Raw genomic sequence first — 20,823 nt, 5'->3', positions numbered from 1 at the left:
CTTTCCATTTATGAAAATTAAGGCCTAGTGACTTTTCTTGTTCTTCTTGTCAATGAAGCAATAGTTAATTCCTGAGAACTAGCTTCTAACTTCTAGAAAAAGATATTAAGCTAAAATAATCTTTGTCCTAACTTTCCTTTCACTTCTATGATATTCAGTAGACATGAAATGGAATAACGGTAAATGTTTACAGACAGTTTTCAAGACCCAAAGCAGAGTTCATGCAGCTGAAGGTGTTACAATGTAGAAATGTTCTTTATATAGTAGTTAAAAGATCGGCTGATAAGATGATGTTGCCCATGACTAGTGGGGCCTAGTGAGTTTCTTCTAAAGGTAGTGGTTGAGGCTGTCAAAAATCTTTTATAGTCAAAGCTGTGGTGAATGGAAATTGGATGATGGATGCTGAGTTAGGGAAGGACTCAGATTGTATTAACCCTTTAATAAATCTGAGGAAGAGATATTATTACTCTGGTCAAATCAGAGTGCCTCCCTTTCTGAGCTGGGTTTGATAATAGAGCAAATCAACTTATTTTTGACTAGTTATGTCTTAAAATAACTCTTTTATTTGTTTTCTTTGAAAGCTTTTGATCCAGTAGGGCATTTGATGTTTATTGATTTATTTTTTTTCAAAATTTTTCTTAGCAGATGAATCTTGCAAAAGTCATTGGTTAAGGTCAAGTTAATTCAACCTTTCAGATTGTTTCTGTAATTATGCTTTGATAATGACATTAAAAATTATTATTCTGCTTATCTTCTCTCTTTAAAAGAAGTAGGATACTCTTTCTTACTGATTTTTCAGACTAATTTTCAATTAAATTAGTGGCAAAGCTTCTTTTGATTTCCAGGTACCAGATGGAGCCCTAGGCATCTGAAGAGAGGATCTTATCTATTCATGACATGTTGGAATAATCTGTTTAAATGCTAGTGGCTCCTTTTGCATGGGCAATAGTAGGTTTTGTGTACCTTGTAAATCCAAGCATCATTGGCCTATACTTTAACAGTAAAGATAGTCTTATAGAGGCATATGCATTCAAAATATTCAAACCCTCTTTATGTGACTTTAATTCCTCTTTTGGAATTATGCTGGATCCAAAACCTGTCAATTAATGCAGCCTTCACTGTATGAGTGTGTGGGAGTGTTTTCCTTGCGTGAATTTTTAAGTGTGTGCATGTGCTTGCTGACATAACCTGAAATTTCTTGGAAAGTGCTATCATCTGTGAATGTAAAGTTCTGTGTACTCTGGCTCCTATTCCAGAGTGATTTGAAATGGCTTTTCTTCTATGAGATGAATATTTACTTCAGATGAATGTTTACTGCAAAATACAGGAGCAGTTCAAGAATCAGGACTTGACCCACTGGGCTACAGTCATGCTATGTCTTCTTTTGCCTTCTGCCACTGCAAGTCTTCTCTTCCTTTCAGCACAGTGGCTTCGAGATGACGTGAAGAGTACTGCCCAGATTCATCAGTTTTCTGTTGATAAGTATACTTCCCTTCAAAGCAGTAGAAAGAGCTTTAAGTGTTCTTAGCTCTGGAAATACTGCCAAAAAAAAAAAAAAACGAGCGATATGTAAAAGGCAGACAACACTACTTTCTCTGGCCTTGGTCTGAAATGAAAGCAGTCACCAAAGCCTTTGGAACTGAACCTGATGCAACCAGTGCATACTGGGCATGTGCTGATCATTCTATTAGTGTTTGCATGGAAGGGAGAAACTCTTGCCTCTTCCAGTAAGGCAATTCTGAGAAAACAAGGGAAGCAAAACTTCGAGTGCCTGGGAAGATCCTCAGTTGAACAAGAGCATGGACTGGCAGTACCTGAAGACAGAGTAGCTCAAGCTGCAGTTACTTCTTCTGAAGGGTGAATCTGGCTTAGCATTCTGATGTTTGGGAGTGCTTGAGTGTGCTGGGAGGGGGCTGCCTGGCTCTTTTTTCTTCACTGATAGGTTCATTCAGTTTTACCACCCTTTAACAATATCATAAAAGCAATATCGTGAAAGCAAAAATAGTTAAACATATGAAAGCAGATTTGAAAGCCTCAACTGATTCTTGTTCATCAGCCTGCAGAATTTTCTCCAAGGACACTTGACTTTATTCTAGGCTGTGCTGTTGTAAATCAGCATGGACTCAGCACCTAGTGTGGAAAGCCAAAACCATATTGTTACCCAGAAATTGTCAGTCCATGACAAGTATTGTAGGAACAAAGCTATTAACAAACCTCTACCAGGTGAGGAGAAACATTTTTCCGTTGATAACTTGGCCAGGCTCCAGTGTTGTATGAACTTACTTTTTCCTTATGTTCTTTTATTGGGTTAATAAACTCTTTTTTCCCATCCTAAGCTGTTACACTGCCAAATGGCTGCTACACCTCCTGTCCCAGAAGAGGATACATTTTGTTCACCTGTACTATAGTTTCTGTTCTCTAAATTATCCGAATGGATCTCCAAGCTAATTTAGAATATATATATATATATATATATATATGTAGGTATGTATGCCATACAAAGTTACTCAAATACAGTGATCCAACAGACCTCATTTTGTTACTATGGTGAAGATGGATCTTCCAGGGCGGTTGAGTTACACTGACACATAATCACGACTACGCAGCTTTTTATGGCAGTGTTCTCATTGCCTTGAAGGTTTATAGATCTATTCTAATGGCTTTATCAGCCTAATTATTATCTGGGGTAAAACTAGCCTTGCTTGGAACAGGCAAGAGTGTTCTCTCTGGCATTGCAATGCTTCTTTTCTGTTCATCTGCAGAAGCAGAAGTAATCAGTTATGAGGAGGAGGTAAGATTGCATTCAAGTAACAGCCATTGTAAATTTGCATAAAATCCAAGGGATCTGGCTTATGCAGGGCAGGAATTTAGGTCTCTGTCCTCTCATTTCAGTCAATTGTGATGCTTTGCATACTTAGCTGTTTCCCAGTATTTGCATTATAAGACTTGTCTTCTGGTGAAATTAGCAATTAAATGGAACATTTTAGTGCCATCACCCATTTCTTGAAATACAGCAGCAGAGAGAGCTTTTATGTATGTTCAAATACTGCAAAGCTTCCAACAGTTTTCTGATTTGTAACCTACTCCATTTAGAGTTCTCTCCAGAACAGCACGTGAATACTTTTATTGAACAACTGACAGTGGACTTGCCTGCTGATTTATTCTCTCAAGAGTAACACTGTTAGAAGTAATCCCACTTAAAAAGAGAAAAGTACATCATTTTGCTTAAAAAGCCATATAATCTCAAGAGTGTTTTCCTTTCTTCTGCTCTCTTTGATCTGACAGCAGAAGGGAGGGCAGTATCATGAGGATGTAGGTACATGGTAGTCTAGTTTACCTCTAATATTTTGCAGCTGTCTGCTTATCTATGTGAGGAATAAAGTCCAGCAAAACTGACATTGTTTTCATTGTCCTTTGGACAGACAGTTCCTTGACTGGCACATTGCGATAACGTTAAACATCAGCTTAGATCAGGATAGGTGTTTTTGCAGCAAAGGACATATTTTGCAAATTCTTGTGCTTTGGGTACATGGGAGGATGAGCAGAAGGGTTTTGTGCAGCTGCCTTCTCCACACTGTTAGATTCCGGTAATGCTGTTTTCTTGCTACTTATTACAAAATTGGAAATGATTCTTACTTTACCAGGTTGTTTCGCTTTTAAGCTGCATTTGCAGTAGTACAGTGTCAATGCTTTTGCCAGTGGAGAACTCAGTCTCTTTTTTTTTCCCATGTGTATTTTTTAAAAAAGAATGAATTATGATTGTGGCCTGAAAAAGGACTTTCAAATGTGCAGCAAAATTTCTATGCACAATTGCGAAAGGACTTACCAGCTTCCCTTGAGTAAAACAAGACTTCAGACCACACAAATACTGAACATCAAAAGTGCTCATGCATCTGGCATCACCAAAGATTTAACTAGGGAGTCATTTTCCTTGCAGGCTGCAGGCAGAAGTGTGAACCAATTGAGAACCACATGTAACATACAGCCAAAAGGCTGGGTTATTCTCTCTGGTTCCTCAGTATTATCTTTCTGTGACCTTATAGGTTCTGACTCTTGCCTAGAGAAAATCAGGCCATAAAGACCAGCTGTATAATGACTCTTCTTCTGTTTCATCTCTAACCTGTGCAATTGACCATCTATAGGGAGATTGTAATGTGTATTGGAGCAAGAAGATTCAAGATTGTCATATGTCAGATGAGATAAACTTTTTGCCTATTGCATTCATCTCAAACCTTTAGTTACCTTCCTTTAACCCCACCTAATTTAGTTGCTTTAACTTTGAGTGTCTCTTATAGCACCATTTATTTTTTTTCATCGTACTAAGAACAGTTTTTGTATCAGCGGGATTTAAATTAGGACCTCCATCATGACATTAAAACATCTGTGTTTTAAATCAGCAGACCATTAACTTACTGCTAATCACTGCATAAGATGGTCAGCACACTTTCCCATGTCATTGTGACCAGCTTTGTGAGCTGATAGCAGTCATAATTGTGCCTTCAGGGAGTGAATGTCATGAGGGGAAGGCCATGACACTCTCTGCAGTTATGTATGTGGAATACACAAAGAAGTAAGAAAACAGATCAGTGTCATGATTTATTTTGCCAGCACTATGCTGTATGTCTGTTTGATGATGGATAGATTAGATCTGGATGCTCACTCCAGCACAGGAGCAGATCACCTGATAGCAAATTAAGAACATGTAAAGAATGAAGTCGATAGCCTGGGTTAAATCTGGCCAATTCAAGAAAGAAACAGAAAATCCCTCTATTTTCTGACGGTTAAAAAGTTCATAAGTGGATCAGGCAAGTTGAGTTTTGGAAGTTGTAACCCTGCTCATTGTGGGGAGTAACCTTTTCCAGCAAGTAAACAGAAGCAAAAAGGTTAAAGGAATATGGGGAGTCAGGGGAAACAATGTGGTTTTTCCAGTATGCTGCTGTGGTGCAAAAACATATATGATGCTTTAAAGGCTCTAGATGTCCATGAACAAGGCCAAAAGGGAGAACCTGCACCAGCAGTGCATGGTGGTTACTGTGAAAAGAAACATGGAGTGATCCTTGTGAGTGACTGTCTGTTAAGGTGCACTGGGATACCCACCTACCAGCCTGATAGAGAGTCATAAAAAGTTTGCTGCCTCCCAGGGGCTCAGATTCATCATGTTGTCAGGAGGGCACCCCAAATTGTCAAGAGCATGGCCTACTACCCGCTATTCCTTTTTATGTGGGTACAAATGACACCACAAGCCAAAAAAATAGGTAGAATCAAGGAAAACCATAAAGGCCTGGTGAGGCAGATGAGAAACATTGGTGCCCACATCATCTTCCCATTTATACTCCTGGTTAAAGGAATCAGGACAGCCTGAAGCAGATGCATAGTGCAGATCAATGTTCTTGTGTCTGATGTTGTTGAGAAGGGTTTGGTTTTTATTACAATGGGTTGTGCTTTAGCAATTGTAGTCTGTTAGTGAGAAATGGGATCCACCTGTCTAAAAAGGGCGAGAGAATCTTTGGGAGCAGGCTGGCCAGTTTGGTGAGACAGGCTTTAAACTGAAGGACTCAGAGTTGGGGTCCAAAGTGGCAATGCTTTTCCATTGCTTCCCCCTGGGGAGTAGGTCATACCAACCAGTGCAGTGACAGATGTTCCGTGGTGCCTCTCAAGTTGAGGATCAAAGGGCTAACCACATCAAGGATGTTTTTGGTTATGGTGAATCCTCTTATACCTCTCAGGAATCTGGTTGTTTAATTTTATTATTATTATTATTATTTGTATAATATATTTATTAATGCCTGTATACAAATATACAGAGCATAGGGAATAAACAAGAACTAGAAATCAATGTGCAGGACCATGATCTCATTGCAATTACTGAGACATGATTGAATAGCTCCCATGACTGGAATATTGTCATGGATGGGTATGCACTTTTTGGAAAGGGCAGGTCAGCGAGGCGGGGTGGTGGAGTTGCTTTTTATGTGAGAGAGCAGCTGGAATGTATTGAGCTCTACCCAGGGACAGCTGAACGACTTGAGAGTTTATGGGTGAGAACTGAGGGACAGGCTAATATGGGTGACACTGCTGTGAGTGTTTACTATATACCAACTGATCATGAGGAGGAGTTGATGAGGCTTTCTGTGGGCAGCTGGAAAGAGCCTCATGGTCACAGGTCCTAGTTCTCCTCAGGGCCTTCAACACCCTGATATTCATGGAGGGCCCAGCACACACAGCCTGTGCAGATTATTGAAGGTAACTTTTGATAAAAGTGGTGGAGGAGCCACCTAGGAAATGTGTGTTGCTGGATCATGTGCTAGCAAACCAGAAGTGACTGGTTGAAGATGTAAAGGTTGGAGGCAGCCTTGGCTGTAGCAATCATGAGATGGTGAAACTCAAGATCTTGCGTGAGGGAAGCAAAACCCTAAACTTCTGGAGACCTAACTTCAACCTCTTCGAAGACCTACTTAGAGGAATACCATGGGATGTGGCATAGAAGAGAAGGGAGTCCAAGAGAGCTGGTCAACCTTTAAGCACCACTTCCTCCAAGCTCAAGACTAGAGTATCCCCATGATGAAGAAATCAGGGAAAGGGGGCAGGAGATTTGCATGGATGAGCAGGGAGCTCCCAGTAATTTACAGGAAATGGAAAACGGGTAGGCCACATGGGAGGACTGTAGGAACATCGTCGAGGTATGCAAGGATGTGACAATGAAGGCCAAGATCTACTTGGAATTGAGTCTAGCAAAGGACATCAAAGGACAAGAAGGACTTCTACAAGTATATCATCAGCAAAAGGAAGGTGAGGAAAAATAAGGGGCTGCTATTGAATCCTGGTGATGGAAGACACAGAAGAGGTGGAATTACTGAATACTTTCTTTGCCTCAGTCTTTACTGCTGAGCATGGCTCTCAGGAGTCCCAGACCTTGGAGGTACAAGAAGATTGGAGAAAGGAAGACTTCCCCTGGGTTGTAGTAGGTTGGGTTAGACAGACTTAACACCCATAAATCCACGGACCCCAATGGGATGCATCTGTGGGTGCTGAGGGAGCTGGCAGATGTTGTTGCTCTGCCATTCTTCATCATCTGTGAAAAATCATGGAGAACAGGAGAGGTGCCTGATGATTGGAGGAAGGCCAATGTCACTGCCATCTTCAAAAAGGGCAAGAAGGAGGACCTGGGAAACTACTGGCCAGTCAGCCTTATTTCCATCCCTGGAAAGGTGATGGAACAGCTCATTGTGGAGGTCATAAACAAGCATGTAGAAGAAAAGGAGTTTATCAGGAGTAGTCAGTGTTGGGAAAACTGTGGCCAACAGGTTGAGGGATGTGATCCCCCTGCCTCTGCTCAGCCCTAATGAGGCCACATCTGAAGTGCTGCGTCCAGTTCTGGGCCACTCACTTCAGAGAGGACATTTTGGTGCTGGAGCATGTCCAGCAAAGGGCAACAAGGCTTGTGAAGGGTCATTATGAGGAATGGCTCAGGGAGCTGGGTTTGTTTAGTCTCAAGAAGAGGAGGCTCAAGGGGCCTCAAGGGGTTGTCATCATTCTTGACAACTCCCTGAAAGGAGGCTGTAGCCAGGTGGGAACCAGTCTCTTCTGCCATGCTACAGTGAGAGGACAAGAGGAAATGGCTTTAAACTGAGGAGGGGGACATTTAGATTAAATATTAGAAAAGAAATTTTCCCTATTAGAGTGGTCAGGCATTGGAATAAGTTGCCCAGGGAGGTGGTGGAGTCACCATCCCTGGAGGTGTTTAAGAGGCATCTGGATTCAGTGCTGAGTGGTGTGTTTAGGGGTTTAGGGATTATAGTGACAGTGCTGGGTGGACGGTTGGACTGGATGGTCTTGAAAGTCTCTTTCAACTTCAGTGATTCTGTGACTCTTAAGGTGAAGGCTACTGTGGCTGAGCTGAAGGACAACGAACAGGCTCCTTAACAAGTTAAAAGATCTAAATTTAAGCTAGTCTGTTCCCAAGAGCCACTTGTAATAACTATGTTCTGTGGTTGATTTATTTATAACTGTAGCAGTTACAGAGGGAACAAAACATTAGGCCAAATTTTGACCTCAGAATATAAATCTAGAATCATTTTGCTCTGAATTTTTCAATTTTGATGACATTACTTTGGATTCATTCTGTTGTAATTGAGGTCAGAATAACGTCTAGTTTTGAATGCAAAGAGCAGCAGAGTGTATGTTCAGTATAGGGCTGCAGCCACCTCCATATGCTCATTTGTACCTAGATGCTGACTAGACACTGAACCTCCTCTGTATGCCAGGAACAGAGGGACAGCCTGACAGGCTCTCCAAAGCTGAGGAGTCTCACCACACAGCTACCAACTGCGTTCAGTGATACTAGGAGAAAGTTTTTGACTTTTTAGGCCACCATATCAGTTTGTAAATCAGTTTTACAGGAAGGAGAGAGAAGTCAGAGAACCATTACTTATTCTGATGTACCTAGGTGATATATTTGTGATAGTAGCAATGTTTCACTGTTTATTTGAGAGTAAATGAAATAATTTTGCAAAACTGGAGAAATTCCACCACAACATGTCTGAAAACTTGATGCATGTGAGGAGCAGTGGGAACACAGTAAGTTTATTATGCATCCTGGGCTGTTTTATACCACATATTTTTTTTTCTATGTGTTACTCACATGTCCTCAAATTTACTGCCTAACACATCCAAAAAGCTGTCAGATGAAAGCCCTTGCTTGCAGCAGAAGCAGTGCTCTGTGGCCTGTGCACTTACTACCTGTAACTGTAGAGTGGGAACATGGGCTGCAGGGAAGTTAAAGAATTTGTCAGCTTCGTTTATTCACCTTGTTTCAGTCAGTTAATACAGAAGTATGGATGTCTTTATTACAGGAATATTCTTCAGTAACAATAGTATGTCAGCCCATAGAAGATAAAACTAATTATTCTTCATTTTTGGGTCATATCTGTTCTGGATCAGAAAATACAGTGCTTTCAAGAATTTATCTCTCAGTTCAGTGAACCAGCTTGCAGTGAAAAGTGCCAGCTATTCCCCTACCCCTGTTTTTAAGACTTAACATTTTCTTGGGTATATTTTTAAATTTCTGGTTTGGGTTGATTTTACAAAAACGTAAAGCAGGCTGCTGCTGTAATCATTTCTGAATTTAGCCATGCTTGATGGCTGGAACGTGATCCTCCTGGGTTAATAAGCAACTAACTGGAGATTCTGTTATGTTTTTGATAAACTGTGTTTATTTTGCCCTTGGAAATAACAACAATTGTTTATTACAATCCAGGTGCTTGGCTAATTTTGTGGAGTTGTGATTCAAATATTGCCAAGACATCTGTACATACAGTCATTTCTGTAGTTTAACCATGTCTCAGTTCATGTCTTGAGCATTCAGGCCTTCTCCTCTGTGACCTTCCATAATACCTTTAGCATTTAAATGAATGGATGTGATAACGAAAAGCAAACGTTTCTTAAGAAGATAAAGTAGCTGTGCTTTAATAGACGTAGCTGGTTTATGTATCAGGAATAAGAAGGGCTGCACTGCATTTCTAAAGCTACTTGAAATTATCTCAGAAGGATTTCCCCTGGTGAACACAGTTCAAGCCAAAATCCCGAAGACATTTTCCAACATTATTTGCACTTCAACAATGGCAAATGTAGAGGCAGTTCAGGGATACACTGAACAGGGCACTCCTGCAGGCTGATGTACTTCCCCACTCACATGCTAACAGACACACCAATGGTCACTCAAATCCACAGGAGATATATCCTGGCACCTCCCTGGTGCATGTTTATGTCGATGGGACCCAGACTGGTTACAGCCACAGTTGATAATTTGTGTCATCTGCGGTCAAAAATCTGGTTTTGATATGGAAATTCTCACTGTGTGTTCTCACATCACCCTCGATGGAACTCTGCAGTCTGTCCATTAATTCACCATTCCTATGAGAGCTGAGCAATATTTAACAGGAGACTAAAATGTGAAAATGAGAAAACTTGCAGTTTTTTAATGTAGTATCTCCAACTTCTTTCTGCAAATAATAAATGTTTTTCTTGTTCAGAGCATGAACTGGGCTTTTAGGGAGTAAAACCAACTGGTTGGTTGCGAGGTTTACTTTTATTTTTTAAGAAGTAATAACTACATTTATGTGGTTCAAATCCAATTCAAACATGAACTATAACCAGAAAGTCAGGAGATGCTGCAACAAAGCAAAGCAGCAGTAGAGTTCCAAGCGTGAAACTGAAGTCATCATGTCAGAGGGACAATCATGGAAGGAGATGAACCTTTAAGCTTTTTTGGAGACAGCTCAGTGGCATACAATACCATGCAAGATCAATCTTTTATGAAGGGCAGTTCTGAAGGAATTATTGGTACTATTGTGGATGCCTAGCTTTTTATTATTGCAGGTGCTTTGGAGTCTCCAGCTACGAAGCAGTTGAACTTCTAAGGTGTTTTAGGACTGTTCTTGTGTCTCTTGAAAGAATTTTTCTTTTAAAGGAACAAGCAGATTGGTATATATAACTGGAAGAAAATTGAAAGCAAAGGGGTCTATCCTTCAGTCAGTTATTTCAAATTTGTTATTAAATTTGGTGCTGTGAAATGCTGGTGTTAAGTAAGGTGAACAGTGTCTATTACTTCTAGGAAGAGCTCTGTATGTATCAGCTTGGGGAACAGCCACCTCGTGATGTGAAGCCATTGATGTTAATGGGTTGGTGTGCACTGCAGTCAAAATCACATTTCTGAATGTTACGATACTGGATGTTCCTCCATTAAATTATGCAGGGAAACAAAGGACCAGTGCTTGTTAGTCTTGATCCATTAAAGTTACTTAAGTATTTGGTTATCTTTAGTGCTAGCCGTCAGATAAATGTGTGCATTAAGTGACCTTCTGGATTGGAAAGGAAGCCTAGGAAGTCATACCCTAGTTTGCAGTTAAAATCTCACGCTTTGCTCCAAAGCTCTTGTCCTGTGAAGATGACAGGATTTTTATGACAACCCTGCCTTCTTTATTCACAGGTGTTCCCTTTCCAAAGAATTTCCTTCAGATCTGCAAGAAGATTCTCTGTCGGCTTTTCCGTGTGTTTGTTCATGTCTACATCCATCACTTTGACCGTATCATCCTCATGGGGGCTGAGGCCCACATCAATACCTGTTACAAGCACTTTTATTACTTTGTGACAGAGCTCAACCTCATAGACCGCAAAGAACTAGAGCCTTTGGTAAGTGTGGGTTTGGGGAAAAGCTCTTGGAAATTCTTCTCCTCCCTTCACTGAGTTTTTCTCACACTTTTTGCAGTGAGTTTCCTCTGGGAATAAGGTCTGTGGTTCAACACTGGAAATTTAAAGGGATGAACTCTGCCTTTGTGCACAGACCTATTCCGTCTGCTGCAGTATTTGTGTGAAGCTCAGTAAAAAGAGAAAAGTGTAATGTGTTTTGTGTGGAAAAGTACAAAATGGGAAATCCTGCCATTTGAAAACAGAAGTTCATTTGTCTTCTTCCTGCACTATATATTTAATATATAATTTTATTCTGTCTTTTTTCATTGATTGGTGGTAGCATGGCAGTCATAGCAGTCACTTGAATGCATGTGAAGGGGATAGTTATCTATATAAAGGTGAATTGTGAGGGGTTTTGTTAGTCTTTAAGTAGGTGTTTGTGAAGGTATTGTGTTAGCTCCAGAGCTCACACTGAATCTTAAGTGAGGCAGATGGAGTCAGACAAAGGTTCAGATAATTAGCAGTGTAACAAAACCAGACACTTCCTTGTAGACTGATATAGATTAAAATTAAATTCACTGCTTCCAAAAGTAAGACTCCAGAAATGGAACTGCTTATGTTGTTGGTTGCAAATGCAAGCAAAATAAAATGAAAATAAAAACAGAGAAGGAAAAGTAAGACATAATTCAGAAAGCAGTTTATGTTCAAATCCTCACTGTGGGCATTTAGCCAATTTTAAAAGGGATCAGGGAGCCTTTTCTCCATAGGTCAGAGTTTGGAAAATACTGTGTTATACAGCTTATTATGAAGTGCTGGAAAAAATGGGATTTTTTAAATTATTTTTTTTACGCAGAATCACAGAACAGCTGAGGTGTTGGCTGGCATTGTAGTCCAAATCCCCGCTCAAAGATGTGTCGCCTAGAAAGGGCTACCCGGGCCCACATGACATTTTCAGTTGTTCGACAGAAAGGCACACTGAAAGGACAAGTATAGCATAGTTGATATGAAACAATTCTAAAAGTGTGGCAAAGCGATGTTTGCCTGTGTTTCTGCAGGAACTGCAGCTGTTGCAGGTGTGGTTCTTGTATATGCTTATGCTGACTGGAAGAGTGCCCGTGAAGTGAGGTAGAATGGATCATCTTGGTTTCAACCGTTCACAAAGCCCGCTGAAAGGCACTTTAATGTGGCTTGTATTGATAAGTTGAAATGTATCTATGGTTTCTTTCTACATATGAGAATTTAATATGCTATCTAAGTGTGTCCTAAGGGATAGAAGAAGGCCCTGCAAAAGAGAATTTCTCTGCCAGACTAGTGATCCTAAATTAGCTATAGCTGTTAAATACTGAGGGTGAATCACAAGCAAGATACGAAAGCAGGGTATCTCAGAGACAGGAATAGAGGTGATCTTAAGGCTGATATAAGAACTTTGCTTGCTTGTAATACAGAGAACATAAAAATTATTTAATGTTGCAATTGGTGGTTTGCAGTAGTCCTGCACTAAGATGACAGGTGAAGGTTTGGGGCCAGAGTGGTCCAGGAGGTGGGCCAAGTCCAGCTGCAGAACCAGCTAGAAATGTGTTTCACCTGTGCTTTCTCTTTGCATTTCAGCATTCCATCCCTTCACAAAATTATTTGTGGGATCATAATATGATACAGTATTATTGACTTTACTGGGATGCACCATCTCCTGGAAAAATGTTTCACCTGTTTCCCTTTACCTGTCCTTGACTTGGGTGGATGTCAGCAGTGCAGAAATGCAGAAAAAAACAAAGTCTGTATTTTTCTCTTCAGATGAGAAGTGAGAAGGGAAGGAGTTATCAGACAAAGCAGACATTACAAATAATCTTGAGTTTTAATGTGGTGGTTGAGGACAACCTGTCGTCTGCCAGGTTCACTGTGACAGGAAATGAGCCCACATTATCTCCCTTTATTAGAAAATGGGCCAAGACATGATTAAATAAACAGACTGCCACATGCTTTAATAAATGGGAAGACAACTGATTTATCAACATAACTTTAAGAAGGGAGAATAATTGGGGAAGTTGGCAGTAGATGAATCATAATATTAGTCTGCAGGACTTATGCTCTATGTTTTAAATAGATTTTATCAGCCTTTTGCAACCAAGTGCAGTAGCTATAAAATGAAATGAAGCAAATAAGTCAATTATGGTTCTCCCTCCCTTCTGGGAGTTGCATAACTTGCCCTTTCCACAATGAAAGAGAAGGCTGTAGCTGAAAATGCTGCATTTCATTTTCCCATCCCCACCAGTATGTTAATTTGACAGATTCCTGACTTTTTCATGGAGTTGTTTTATGAGGGCACAAAAAAGGAAAGTGACGTGGTCATTGACCCCAGAGGGGGTTCTGAAGGAAAAACATGTGTCCACTTGGTTAATTTAGGGAAAAAGAAGAAGTCTGAAAGCGTATCTGTCCTTTCCTGCAACTAACAGATAGACAAGGCAGGACCATGAGAGCTCTCAGAAGACCTTTAAGGCATGCCTTCGTGGGAAGGCTATCAGGAAAAAAACTTTTTGGGCTTCAAGATGTGTCATCTGCTTTGTGCTGGCTCTCTGTGTAAGCAGCTTTATTTTCCAGTGGCAGTAGTTCACCCTAATTCACTTTTGAGCCTCTTTCCAAGGCCAAAACTTCCTAGCATAGAGGTACCTATTACCTCCATCCCACCCTCACCCTGTGTAGATGACTGCTTATCAACTTCAAATATGGCATCTAAACATGCTTTTTGGTGAGAATCCTTATGCAGCTGCCTCAGCACATAAATTTACTGTTCAAACTGTAGTGCAACTACGACAAGTAATGGCCCTCTACTTCTTTCCTGTGATCTCTTTTCTCTATCAGCATATTTCATAGTATGTTGTATTAAAGACGTATACCTTGTAACTTTATAAGGACATCATGAGCAAAACAGTCTTGGTTTGTGGCATTTTACTTAATTTATTGCCAGTTAACAAAAAACTTTTGATTACATATCTGGATATTGAGGAAAAAAACCCAATTAAACAGAAACACTTGTTGAAGAAACACTTTTCTTCCCCAGACTCTAATTCAGTAAAAAATTCCTCCCTGCTTTTGGATCTCAACTCACCTTGGTTTTACTACACATTACATTCAGCTACTCCTAATCTCTTTGGTGGGGGGCAATGCAGGAGGTGGGGGGATGTATGTATGTGTTGCTTCCTTCTTATTATTTGTTTTTCCCCACTCCAGCTAGGTTTTACTGTGGGAGGGTGTCCCTGCTCTGGTGCGGGTTGCCCATGACCCACAGTTCCTTCAGGGATATACCTGCTCTGGCACACGACTCTTCCTTTCAAGAGTATGTCTCCAACCACATCCCAACAGTGCCACCATTTGTCCTCTTCTTTTAACAGCTCCTGCTTTCTTAAATATCTGTGTGGATAGGCACTGTGTGCTTCTCTAGTTGAAATTTTGGCACTTGGTGGGTTTATTTGCAGTGGTTTCAGGAGCAGCTGGAAGTAGATGGCTGTCACAGGACAGTTTATAGCCTCCTGCCACAAGAAGTCAGCCCTATAACCCCCTGCTACCAAAACCCTGCCCAGTACAAAGCATCCTTTTCTAAGTAAGTCATATGTAATCTGTGTAAGTCATATGTACTTTCTGTTTCCAATTTTGTTTTAGGTTTTTTTGTGTATCTCTGTGTAGTAGCTCTCTTCATGATTCTTCTTATGTGGAATATAAAAATATTTAGCATTTGACGAAAGTCTAGTGAGCCTGAATTTAACAGTGTTTGCAAAGTACCCTGGTGCCACGAAATGAGTTGTACTGAGAGTAGAGCTTGCTCCTACTTCTACTTCCTACCTTCAGCAACAAACTGGATCCTTACCACATACAAAAGAAATGAAAAGACCAAAACTTCCTGTGTTCCTTAACTTGGTGTTCACTGATTTGCTTTGCTGTTGCTTTAGGAACTACAGTGCTAAAAAGAGGAAGTGAGCAAGCTTTGAGAAACCTGGTCTACCAGGGGCTGATGAGGGATGTCGGTCAGAGAAGGGGAAGAGCATCTTTGGCCATAAGAATGCCAAGCTGGCGGGCTTTAATCTAAAGGTACCAGGGGAAGGGAACATCAGTCCATCCCACTCCTACCAGTTTGATGCTAGTGCCAGCAACAGATGCCCAGAGCCTGAAGGGGGATCACCGGTCAGGAGGAGAGCGTCTGGAGAGCACCACAAAGGAATTCCTGACACTCCCATGGGGTTCAACTTAAATGCCACTGTGCAAACGAGTACAGCATGGGGAATAAACAAGAGGAGCTAGAGACATGCACATACCTGCAGGGCTGTGCTCTTACTGGCATCAAGGAGATATGGTGGGATAGCTGCTATGACTGGAGTATTAGAATGGAAGTATAAGCAGGGAAGATGAGAAGAGGGTGTCACCCTCTATGTCAATGATGAATTTCAGTGCCTGGAGCATCACCTGGAGATGGATGAGGAGCTGAGCGAGATCTTATGGGTCAGGATTAAAGGGAGAGCAGGGATTAAAGGGAGGGCAGGGACAGGTGACATTACTGTGAGGGTAATGTCTACAGGCTACCTGACCAGGAAGATCGAGCAGATGATACCCTTTACAGACAGATCAGAGTGGCCTCACCATCACAAACCCTGGTCCTCAGAGGGGACTTCAACCACCCCAATACTTGTTGGAGAGGCAACACAGCAGGGTACAGGCAACCAAGGAGGTTCCTGGAATGAGTTGAAAGCTTCCTTCTTCAGGTGATAGAGAAACCAACAAGGAGAGGTGCTATGCTGAACCTTGTTCTCACCTAGAAAAGCCAGGATGTGAAGCTCAAGGACATCCTGGGCTGGATCCATGACTATGAAATGGTGGAGATCAAGATCCTTCAGGCACAGAGGAGGGTGCACAGCAAGCTCATTACCATGGAATTCAGGAGAGCAGACTTTGGCCTCATCAGGCCAAGATCCTTTGGGATCTTCTTGGTAGAGTACCACATGATAAATCCCTGGAGTAAGGAGAGGCATAAGAAATCTAGTTAACATTAAAAGATCACCTCCTCCGAGCTCTGGAGCAATGCATCCTGATGAAGAGAAAGTTGGGCAAAAATGCCAGGAGGCCTGCTTGGATGAACAAGGAGCACCTGAACAAACTACATAAGAAGCCTGAAGAAGGTGGAAGTTAGGACAGGGGGGGTGTCCTAGCAGACAGGAATCACCCTTCAGGTAAGGAAAGCTAAAGTCCTAATAGAATTAAATCTGTCCAGAGACATCAAAGGCAGCAAGAAAAGCTTCTGTAGGTATGTTGGTGATAAAAAGATGAGGGGAAAATGTGGACCCTCTCTGGAAGGAAATGGGAGACTCAGTTACCCAGGGCATGGTTAATCATGGTAGCCAGGAGAAGGCTGAGCTGCTCAATAACTTTTTTTCCTCAGTCTTCACCAAAAAGTGCTTCAACCACACCACCCAAGTCACAGAAGGCAAAGACAGGGACTGGGAGAATGAAGAACCACACGCTGTAGGAAAGCATCAGGTTGAGGCTACCTAAGGCACCTTAAGGTGCACAGATCTGTGGAACCTGATGAGATACATCCATGGGTCCTAAAGAAACTGGTGAAGCAAGTGACTAAGACACTTTCCATCATGTTTAAGAAGCTCTGGCAGTTTGATAAAGTTTCCACTGATGGAAAGAGGAGAATCATAACCCCTGTTTTTAAAAAGTGAAATAAAAAAGACCTGAGGAACTACAGGCCAGTCATTCTCACCTCTGGCAAGATCATGGAGCAGATCCTCCTGGAAACTATGCTAATGTACATGGAAAACAGGGAGGTGATTGATGACAACCAACATGGCTTCATTAAGGGCAAATCATGTCTGACAAATTTAGTGGCCTTCAACAATAGGGTTACAGATTTGGTGCATGAGAGAAGAGCAACTGACATCATCTACCTGGAGCTGTGCAAAGCATTTTACACTGTCCCCCACCACATTCTTCTCTCTGAGCTAGAGAGACATGGATTTGATGGGTGGACAGGTGAATAAGGAATTGACTGGATGGTCACACTCCAAGTGTTGTGGTCAATGGCTCAACGTCCAAGTGCAGACCAGTGGTGAGTGCTGTTCCTCAGGGCTCAGTTTTGTGACTGGTGCTGTTTAACATCTTTATCAGCATCATGGACAGCGGGATCCAGGGCACCCTAAGCAAGTTTGCTGATGACACCAAGCGGTCGTGTGTATGTGATGCAGTCAACGTGCTGGATAAAAGGGATGCCATCCAGAGGGACCTTGACAGGCTTGCAAGGTGGGTCTGTGCAAACCTTGTGGAGTTCACAAGGCCAAGTGCAAGGTCCTTCACCTGGTCAGGCCAGTCTTTTTTCTATTTAACCAGTGTGGTGTCTTCTTACAGAGCAAAGACTTTCTTCTGTGCACTTTCAGAAGTATCCAAAAATACATTGCAAATCAGTTTGTTTCCCAGCAGATTCCTACATAACTGGAAACTATTGATGGTAGTGAAATTTTCCGCTGTGGACAGGGGTAATAGACAGCAGAATATGGCCCTCTAATTTGCTTATATTCCAGAAGTTGGTTTTTTTATATGTCACATCCTGTGAAAACACTGATATTTTTCTCTGAGGCAGTTTTTATAAACAGTTTTTAATGAGAACAGAAAATATTAATTACACTTGAATGAGAAAAAATAGAAAAGTATATTACTTTTGTGTGCTGTTCTGCTAACTCTTGACATGTTGATTTTATTTGGATGCAGAGACTATCAGCCATGGTAGCAACTGGATAGTATTGGGGATGGAAGTGGTGACCATCGGTGGAGCTGAGTGTATAAAAATGGTGAAGCTGGTAATTACCTCCATGAGGATGGAGTTCATCTGCAGGATAAACAAGAACAGTAGGATTTTCTTGCCTTATTCTCCATTATTCTCAGTGTAAAATCCTCCATTCATTTCTGATCACATTTTGGTGTAATATTTGGAGCTATTTGAAAGTAACTATCACACAGAAGTCAGAATACCACATCAAGAAGTCTCTGTTTTTACATGAGTTTCTCCAGGTCCCCTGTTTGTTTCCGAGTAGGCACGTGGTGCTCAGGTGAACCCTTTAGAACCTCTCTTTTATGCTTTTTGCTTTACCAGGGCTACAGAAAGGCATAAATATCAGTCCCCCAGCTCTGTCACTCTGTCGGTTTGCCTCTGTGCATGAGGCCCAATTAGCTGCTACTACACATCTAGTTTACATCTTTTCACAAAATAATTAGCAGCTTTGCTGCATCTTTGTCTATACCACAAAAAAAAAGTTTACTCATCAGGCAATTCTTTTCCGGAAATGCCATAGACATAGTAGAAATACTGTAAACGTAGCATGTCTGGCACTAACCTCATCCAGTGCTCACAGTGGAAAACTCAGCAGTACCAAGTTTAACAAAACATGGCAAAGTACTGGCATTTTGACAAAGGTACACTCAGACGAAGCACGACTGAGTGAAACAGGATGCTTAAATGAGACTTCATCTGCAGACAAACTTTTCAAGTGTATATTTAAAATGAAAGTATACCTTTCTTAGTTCACTTGGATTTTTTTTTTCAAATCACTGATTTGTCTGCTTAGCTGGGTTTTTTTATGTTGAAAATTAGAGTTTGCACTTTTCCAGTCCGTTATCTCCACACGTCCACTTGCAGTCTTCAGGTCTGAAGGTATCCACAAATCAGTAGAATCTGAAATATAAATTATTTGTCAGTCAGCAGAGGATAGTTTTAGCTCAAAAGTACAGGAGAACTAGTTTCATTATAATCATCGTGTTCTTGTTTTCACTATCCTTTATAACTACCCAGTTCTACTTTCAGACTACTGCTCGTTGCTGTCAAAGTACAGCCCTTCAGATCCTTCTGAAGTGTCTTGTGTTACAGCACTTAGAAGAAGCAGGACAACAATAATATTAACATACTGTTTTAAAGATATCTCTGGCTTTTTATCCTTCTAGGTGTCTCAGTGTGTTGTGTCTCTGTCTGTCTGGCTTAAACTTTAGGCAGGGAACATGTAAAGTTTAGTCTTGTTCAGAGTCATAGATGCTGCTCATGCTCCAGAAGAATAACTGATCCTTGCCCAAATAATCTGTTGTTTACAGATTCTGACCAAAAAATGTATCAGTGAAGCTTCTGTATGAAAAACTTCTCCTTTTCTCACGCCTTGACATTGGACCATTCAGAGGGAGAGCTGCCAACTCCCTGCCACTCTGTTAAGAACAGATAAGCACAACCCAAACAGCTCCTTCTGAAGAAGCTGGCACCCGACTTTGCCATCCTTTCTCTGTTACGGCTTTGTCTATTCTCCCACAAAATTGCACACCATACCCTCTACTAGATGGAACTGAATAGCACTGTACATACAGATAACTGAGTCAAAGGTTGTTTACCAGAGAGTGTGTGTGTGTGTGTGTGTGTGTGCTTTCGGTGGTTCTCTTTCGGCACGTAATGTGCGCATACAACTATTCTAAAACTGTTCAAAATTCAGATACTTCTTTGTTCACACCATTAATTTATCTAATAATTCAGTTTTCCTGCAAGGTTGCTGCTTATAGTTGCTTTATCATCACAAAGTGGTAGAGTGACTGAGTACTTCTTCAGGTATTATCCAAATATAGATACACACTCACTAAACCAGCTTGAGGTATAATTTCTCTTTCTTCCCCTCTCCTGGTTGTTTGCTTTGGTAAAAGCATTCCTATTCAGGCAAGGCTTGTCACTGATGCCAACTAGAAAGCAGTATTTTTTTAATTGTAAAAAAAATCCAAGCAAAAACCAAAGAGGAAACAACAACAAAAAAACCAAGCATTCCCTGCCCCAAATCCAAATATGGTGATAATTTCCAACAGGATTTCTTTTGCATTGTACAAGTGAACAAGTGATGAGAATTTCTCAAGAAATGGATCTGATCACTAAGTAAACAAGAAACCAGTCATAGCTAAATGCCTTCTTTCCCATGTCCTCCAAGTAATTAGAGGGGAATTGAGAACTTTAGGACTTAACACTGCTGAAAAGTAGAATTATCAGCTTTGATGCTCAAAGAAAGCAGAGTCATAAAATGCACTGCTCTGTCAGATTTTCTAGTGTATAATTTCTGACATACATGTTTTTATCACATCAGCTGCCTTACCTGCACTGAACTCAAGACAGAGGGACTTTCCTAGTGACAATTTTCGATATGTCATCTGCTCATCAGAGGGATTGAAGTGGTTCATTTTGGTGCTCTGGATTAACCAACCTCTCTGCTGCCTGGTGCTTTGATACAGTTCTCTCCTTTGTGGGTACATAAGTACAGGTGTCTGTTGCTGGTAAGGAGGACACCACATAAGTCCTCTTTTAAAGTTTAGCTAATGACTGTAAATTATAGCCTTTTGAATAAAAAGGGCTTCTCCAAATTAATCTACATTTCACAGTTTGCAATAAACAGCACCACATTTGTGCCTCAAAGAGATTATTAATACAAAGAAAAAAGGGTTGTAGTTAACAGTCCAGAATAAAGCAAGAACAGGAAATTTTTCAAGAAACTTATCCCTACAAATGTCTTCAGTGTTGCGAAACACTGAAGAAGCAGAAACTAACTGTGAAACAACAACAGCTGATACTTTGCTCTTCTT

General features: G+C 41.0%; 1 protein-coding gene across 8 annotated transcripts in view; it reads left to right on the top strand.

Moving 5' to 3' along the window:
• The window catches only part of MOB3B (MOB kinase activator 3B), a 90,719-nt gene that overhangs the window by 56,997 nt on the left and 12,899 nt on the right, over window positions 1–20,823 (top strand). For all 8 annotated transcript variants that reach the window (XR_003529178.1, XR_003529181.1, XR_003529176.1 and 5 more), the window contains one exon: window positions 10,988–11,190. Coding sequence is in view for 2 of the 8 variants with exons in the window: in XM_027652566.1 (XP_027508367.1) it covers window positions 10,988–11,190 (203 nt within the window). In the remaining 6 variants the exon portion in view is untranslated. Of the gene's footprint in view, window positions 1–10,987; window positions 11,191–20,823 lie in introns of those variants that run through there.

This window comes from Corapipo altera, unplaced genomic scaffold (assembly GCF_003945725.1).
Source record: "Corapipo altera isolate COAL_440 unplaced genomic scaffold, ASM394572v1 61286, whole genome shotgun sequence".
Taxonomy (NCBI): Eukaryota; Metazoa; Chordata; class Aves; order Passeriformes; family Pipridae; genus Corapipo; species Corapipo altera.
Note: the sequence above shows the minus strand (reverse complement) of the source record. Positions and strands in the feature narration are given on the sequence as shown.